Genomic DNA, 7517 nt, shown 5'->3' with positions numbered 1-7517 from the left:
GATGGCTGAATTGCATGCTAGGTGGAAAAGAGAAGAAAAACTTGCTAAAGAGAATAATATAGCTAAAGTTTGGACTATTACCACCACTTGCAAACCGGAGGCACACCGTCTATATGAAGCCGGTCACAACAAGACACATGGCATCGACTAGAGGTATTCTGAGGAGGACCTCGGAGAGAACGCAAGTCAGCAAGACCGCAGACAGTGCCCCGGGGGAGGCAACCAGGGCATGACGTGTGGCATGGCCACCCTCCAACGAGGTGAACGACATCCGAAGACGTTGTCGTGGCCGGCAATGGCCGAAGCCTTGCGGTGCTTTCGCGTACACACCGTCGCGCACGCTGGCATCCCTGCAGGCCAAACCCTGCGGACCAAGCAGTCTTGCAGGCACAACTCCGGGACGCGCCGTCCCCACGAGCGTCATGACTGGCCGGGGAATCACGCAACCTGTGACGTCGAGAATCGCCGTCACACAGATGAAGCGCCACCCACACAACCAAGAAACCCAGTTCCTCTCAAGCGGAGAGTACCCGGGAGAACCATGCAAGATGTCCATGCCCCTGCCAAAGGACATCCACAACTAGTACAGGGTGAAGGGCCGCGCCGGTCAACGAAACTTCCCAGCGTCGGACACCACCGCATCTAGCCAAGGAGGAGACCCACACCCTGCAGGTCCCCGCACCTGGCCCGCCAGCCCACGGTAGCCCATATGGGGCCCAGACCGAGGCCCGCTAGCCTAGATCTGGGCCCGCCGCTGCCACCCCGGCTTCAGGTCGCGCCAGCACCGGTGACCGAGCCACCGTGCCACGCCGCCACCTTGCCGGGCTCCAGCGACACACCCCTCGCCTTCCGGAGGGAGGAGGAGCGCCGACGCTAGTGCAGGCCGCCCCGTGAGGCTTGCATCAGCGCGCGCACAGAACAGCCACCGCCGCCGGCGCCACGCGGGCTTTGCCCGGCGGCTCTCGCCGGCGACGTCAGTGGGGGAGGGACATGGGAGGAGGACTGATGCGGGGAGGAAGAGAGGCCGCCCCTGTCACCACGGGGCAACGCGGAGCGACTACGGGGACGTCTTCCTACTTCATGATGTGTTTCTACTGTATCACCTTTTTGGGGGTCATCATGCAGCCTGTATTGCATCTTTCATCGCCTACATACTAGAGAAAAAAAAATGCAGTTTCGAGTACAAAATTGAAGGGAAAAAATAAAGAGACAAATATGGGATGAAGAAAGACAAAATAAAAGATGAATAAAGACAGAATACATATGTTACTTCGGACGTACACTATATATCTGAATTCTTTGGTCAAAAATTTGAATTGAGCTGGACCTACCCTTGGATACATATTTGTTTGATAATTCTAGGCTCTCGGTGAACCACATCCATCATCTTTCAAAAGTTACTCCATACAAAGGCGCAGCAAATTGACAATATTGCAAATAATTATTCAGCATCTCATTTGAGGAGCTCAACAGTGGATTAGCATCCACATGACTACACATTCACACAATCAATCCGAACATGTACCATATGCAATTTAAATACATATCTGCACATTGCCACACACCAAGGCCAACATGAAATCACATCATTGTTTGCATGCCCGCATGCCAAAGAATCAAAACCGAAAGGCTCGAGAATTAACCGAGGGATGATCAGTCCCATATCATGACAACAGCCATGACGGCTACACCAGAAAGTGCACCAAGGAACTTGAAGATGGGCTTGTCAAAGTAGTTTGGCTGTTGTGGATGGTACCCCTTGGCCATGAGGTGATTGATAGCAACATATACAAAGACTCCCGTGGCGATCCCCATAGATATGGCGTATGTCCAATCGGCTGCCAAGCCCTCAGCCGTGGCGTCGATGGCGATGCCAATGCCGACACCTAGTGGGCTAGACACAGCGAAAGCCAACGAGTAGACAATCGTCATGAGGAAAGGGCGCTTGGGGATCATCCGCAGGAGCGCAATGCCCATGGCCACCGCCGCAAAGATCTTGTGGAGCCCGATTGTCCACAAATTCCTCCACGCCTCATCCTTCGTTGCTGTATAGTAATTGATGGATTAAATTCATATAGGTATATTATTCACTTTCTCTATCAATTCGACTTGAGATTACATACAACTAAAAAAGGGACTATTGTCCTTCATAGAACGGTCATTCGTCCTTTAACGGGTCAATTTCCTAGATATGTGGAATTTTAGGTTTAGTGAGAGATGTGCAATTGCAACCCAGAAGCTACATATTTATTGATCTAATAATTGTAGTTGTAAAATAAATTTCGACAAAAAAAGAAAAGAAAAGAAGATTACAATGATGCAAGTGTAGCACACGGTATACTAGCAAATTAAGTAAAAAAGCACTCGCGCATTGGCTTAGCTAGGAAATGAACGATGGTGTGTTGAGGAGTGTGCAATTGCAAGTCAGCAGTTGCATATTTGTTGATGTAATTAAAATCATCAATTTAGTGTCAACAATATGTAAGTTTAACACAGTGGATTAAAGAAAAGTATAGTAGAAGCCAGGCGTGCATTGGCGTACGTAGCTAGCAAATTAACGGAAAACCGTTTCTGATCTCGGGTCCAGATACTCTCTTTTTTTGGACCAATCAGGTTCAGCGTGCTCCAACAATGACAGGGTATTCAACTACGTATTCACCCTGTAGCTCTGTTCCAAACAGTGACTAAACAGTGACTATGTCCACTTAGGTAGATATAATTAAAGCCAGCACCTACTTCTTAGCCCAATAGTCCACGACGGAGGTAAATTTCCTGTACGGCTGTACCATTAGAACGCAACCCGCCTCACCGCCGCTGGCGTCTTCGGCCAGCGCTCCGGCCATGGAGGCTTCTCCCGACCTTGCTCGAGCCCCCGCGAATCCCGCTCTCCTCCCGGCGTGGTCCGGCCGAAGCCAAGGCCGTGTGGTGCCTAGGCTTGGAGCCCCGCCGCGCGCCTCGTCGGCCCGGCCAGCCATGGCTCCTGCCGCTTACAACTTCCCCGCCGTTCCCTGCGCACCTCGTCGGCCCGGCTGGCCGTGGCTTCTGCCGCTGAAAACTACTCCGTCGTCCCCAGCGCACAGCCGCCGCGCGCCTCGTCGGCCCGGTCAGCCTTGGCTCCTGCCGCTGAAAAATCCATCGCCGTCCCCCGCGCACAGCCCGTCGCGCGCCTCGTCGGCCCGGCCGGCCGTGGCTCCTGCCGCAGAAAACTTCCCCGTCGTCCCCCGCGCACAGCCGCCACGCGCCTCGTCGGCCCGGCCGGCTGTGGTTCTTGCCGCTGAAAACTCCCCTATCGCCTCCGCGTTCAGCCTGCCGCGAAGACGAAAGGCGCGACCCCTCATCGGCGGCGCTGTGGAAGCGGGTGGCGAATAAGAAGGCCTCCCCGCACTTGGACCTCCGTCCATGGAGCCATCCCGGCACTGGCGGCCGACGTGGTGCCTCCCGCCGCAACGACGACGCCGGTGAACTCTCCAACTGCATGTGCCACCAGCACATGTCAACTGTCCTCACCCGCCAGCCACGCGACGATCTCACGTCCGTCAGCTACTCTCGCTACGTACACCTACGTACGCTATGCGTACAACACTGTTCTTGCCTGCTGTTCCTGACAAGAATTGTCCCTGCCGCAGACATCCCCAAACGATCTGGACGGTCCACAAAACGAGTTCAGTTGAGCTCGGGACCAGAAACACCCCTCCCGCAAATTAACGATTGAGCATGAATGGTGGTGTACGTATGGAGTTGACTGCTGACCTGAGACGCCTATGGCGATCCCCTCGAAGATGGAGTGGAAGCAGAGCGCGACGATGAGGAGGATCGCGTCCTCGAATGACGACGTGGCCGTCATGAGCATCGGGTGCTGCTGCCCATGCGCCGCCGTCGCCACCGACGACGACGCGTCCACGCCCTCCTCCTTGATGCCCTCTTGGTCGACCTGGTTCTTCCTCTGGCCGCGCCTGGTCACGGCGACGATGGCGACGTCGCTGAGCATGGTGAGGAGGAACCCGACGCAGGCAAGCATGAAGGAGAATGGGTATGGGTTCTTGGTGAGGCCATGGAAGGTCGCGGTAGAACCGGCGAGGAAGTGCATGAGCGCCGTGCCGAGGAAGATACCGGCGGCGAACTGGGTGCCCAGGAGGAGGAAGGCCTCGTTCCAGCGGTAGAAGTAGGGGGACACGCCGCCCAGGAAGGTGCCCACCAGCAGGATTACCAGGCACCACACCTTCACGGCGATGAGGCCCTTGGACCGGAGCACCGACCGGTCCACCGCCGGAGCGCCCTCGTGGTCTTGGTCTTCGTCGCCATCACCGTGGTCGATGCCGCCGTGGGCACGAGCCGAGTGGAGTTGGAAGCAGAGCAGCGTGAGGAGGAGTAGCACGGTGCAGACGAGCTTTCTCGTCCTTGGGGCCATCACCACCATTGGTGACGATCTAGAGTTCTCTGGGCTGGCTGGCTACTAGCTAGGTTTGTATGATCTTTAGGCACGCTCTGGCCATATATATGGATTGACCCTCTCTAAGTACTTAGAAATGAAGATTAGCCATCAAGATAGAACATTGGATCATTGGTGATGTATCTCTAAATGATATTTTTCAGGTCTAGCTAGCGCTAGCGAAGTAGCAACCTCCTGCATTCATGTCGCCGTTGTTCCTTGGCGTGTGTAGTACAGGCGCTGACTTTGATAATTGTACTGCGTGCGTTTGGGCGCGCATGTAGTACGACCAGACTCGTCCGCAGGCGCGTGTGTAGTACAACACCAGTCATTGTCAACGAACTCTGCATTAGTTGAATAAATTGCACCCCAATATTGTATGTTCAATGTTACCACGACACTTTAGAGGAGATAATGTAGATTAGTGGAGGTATCGATCGTTCCCAGTAGAGTGCATCCTCTAGAGAGATAGGATGATTATTTTTGGACCCAACATGGGAACTCGACATTGTAGTAGCCAAATAGGAAGCCAGCCATGGACGAAGGTGGGCCCGTTCGAAAAGTCAACGTATTTATTAAAATCGTGTTTATAGACTTCAGAAAAATCTGAAAAATATATTTGCACGTACGTAGTAGCAGTGTAAGAAATCTGAAACCTAAAATGTATATTTGTGACATGCATAAAATAATACAAAAAATGTAGATTTGATGTAACTTAATGCAACTTAAAATTATTCAATGATGCAAATCCGGGTATTGTATGGTGAAAAACTCCAGAACAGTTGCAGAAAAAAGTTTCACTAGATGTACAGAAATTCACATAGTGTGTGCAAAAGGAGCACAAGAGCTGTAAGAAACATCTTTATACACTACGGGAAAAAATGTCCGTTGCCGTGCAGGCAATCATTGCCGTGAGCCTCCGCACGGCAAAGAAATCTTTGCCGTACGCAGCAAACAACACGCACGGCAAACACAAATAGCACGGCAAAGATTTAGAGCGGCGCACGGCAATGAAAAACAACACGGCATACTCAGCAGTGGCGCACGACAAAGAACATACGCACGGCAAAGTCTGAGCAGAACGCACGGCAAAGAAACACATCACGGCAAAGACCCTGCAGGCCGCACACCAACGAAACGCTGCACGGCAAAGGGTCTGGACGTTGCCGTGGCGCTCCCTTTGCCGTGCGGCCAGCAAATATGCATGGCAAAGGCTCCTTTGCCGTCCGAATCTTTCTTTGCCGTGCGCCACCATTCATTTTATATTTTTTTCTTTCAATTTTATTTCATCTAACACTAATATTTATTTTTTTAATTAGTTTTACTTTTTGATGACTATTTATTAGTGTTACTTAAGACAATGTGCAATACAAAATTACTCTCCATGTTCACCCCCCACATATATCAGGGTTCCGGTGCTCCGGCGGTCGTCCCCCTCTTCCCCAAAGAACAGTGGGACGGCAGGTCTACCCCCCTAGATTTCTCCACGCGAGGGTGCGCTACTATACCTTTTCATTCTTTTAGGTTTGTTTAGTACATATACACATGGAAAACCAAGATTGGGACCCTTTGGCACATACACCCGCAGCTCGAGCCATTATCACACGATCGAGGGTGTGCCTGATCTACTGGTTAGGGTTAGGTGTAGGGTTAGGGCTAGGGTTTAGGGTTTAGGGGAGCTACTTTAGCACCATTACACCTTGCACCACACTTTCACACATATCATAGGTCCACATGCAAGATTTGGTGGGGTTCCGGTGCTCCGTCGGTCGTCCCCCTCTTCCCCCAAGAACAGTGGGACGGCGGGTCTACCCCCCTAGATTTCTCCGCGCGAGGGTGCACCAATGTACCTTTTCATTCTTTTAGGTTTGTTTAGTACATATACACATGGAAAACCAAGATTGGGACCCTTTGGCATATACACCCGCAGCTCGAGCCATTATCACACGATCGAGGGTGTGTGTAACATCCCAAAAAATTTCAAAACAAAGAAAATGAATTTCCCTATTTCCAAATTTTGGAACCAACAAAAACTTTTATTAAATTAAGTTTGATACATAGTGATCTTGCTTAATTCTTGTGCCATTGCCATGATTGCTTGTTAAAGTATTTTGAAATGATCTTAAACCCTAAACCTCACCCCTCTTTTGACCATCCAAGTTAAAATAAAATAAAAAGAATTTAAATAAGAAAAAGGCATATGTGCCTAAAGCTATTTTTGTAAAACTTTATCCTAGGCCTTTCCACTTTGTTTAGGGGATTGGAAAACCTTCATAAACCTTACCTAGTACTTATCAAACCAAATCCAAGTTGAAACCAAAGATTTTAAAGAGAAAATAAAAATGCCATAGAGGCATATGAGAGTAAATAGCAAATTTATGAATTTGAGGATCTTGACCCTAAGACTTGTTGTGAATGGTTGGATCACTCCTTTATACCATTTCAACACTCAACAACATCAATTGGGTCAAGAGAGATCAAATTAAAAATCAAATGCAACATATGCATAGAGGCATATGTGGCACATAGCCATTTTACCCAAATCTTGTTCTATGCCTTATACCTTGACCAAATGGTGTGAAACCATCTCTAAACCTAATCTAACCCTAAATGGACCCTAACCCATGCCCAAGTAAAGCAAGATAAGCAAAAGAGGAAAATAAGAAAAATTGGAATATCACCTCTTATGTGTTTATGGCCATTTTTGCAAATCTTTGAGCTAGACCTTTTGGAATGGGTTCAAGGGTTTGGAAATGTTCCTAAACTAATAAGAATCACTTTGGAGTCAAGAAAAATCAAATCAAATAGAGAGAAATGAAATAGTGAGAAAATACCATTTTCACTCACATACACTTTGGCCAACTTTTGCAAATCTTCAACCAAGGCCACATTTTCTTGGGCCATTGTTTGTAAAACACTTATATATCAATAACACACCCTTTTGAATCAAAGAAACCCAATTAAAACCAAAGGAAAAAATCAAATTCAACTAACATGTGATAATGGTCACTTTGTCTCTTTTTAACATCTTACCCACTTTACACCCCTGATTTGGAAGTTTCCTAAACTAAACTTGGTCAACTATCTC

The 7517-nt window shown here is 49.4% G+C and overlaps 1 protein-coding gene across 1 annotated transcript; it reads right to left on the bottom strand.

The window, feature by feature from the left end:
- Positions 1 to 1422: 1422 nt before the first annotated feature.
- Positions 1423 to 4642, bottom strand: LOC127346227 (zinc transporter 1). Its single transcript, XM_051372782.2, has 2 exons — positions 3751 to 4642; positions 1423 to 2045 (listed from the first exon to the last, which is right to left on the bottom strand). Exons 1-2 carry the CDS (start codon positions 4415 to 4417, stop codon positions 1654 to 1656), a joined length of 1059 nt encoding a protein of 352 aa, XP_051228742.1. The 5' UTR covers positions 4418 to 4642; the 3' UTR covers positions 1423 to 1653.
- Positions 4643 to 7517: the final 2875 nt, after the last annotated feature.

The sequence above is a fragment of the Lolium perenne genome, chromosome 3, assembly GCF_019359855.2.
Source record: "Lolium perenne isolate Kyuss_39 chromosome 3, Kyuss_2.0, whole genome shotgun sequence".
NCBI lineage: Eukaryota > Viridiplantae > Streptophyta > Magnoliopsida > Poales > Poaceae > Lolium > Lolium perenne.
The sequence above is the reverse complement of the archived record's forward strand: the minus strand, read 5'-3'. Positions and strand labels throughout refer to the sequence as shown.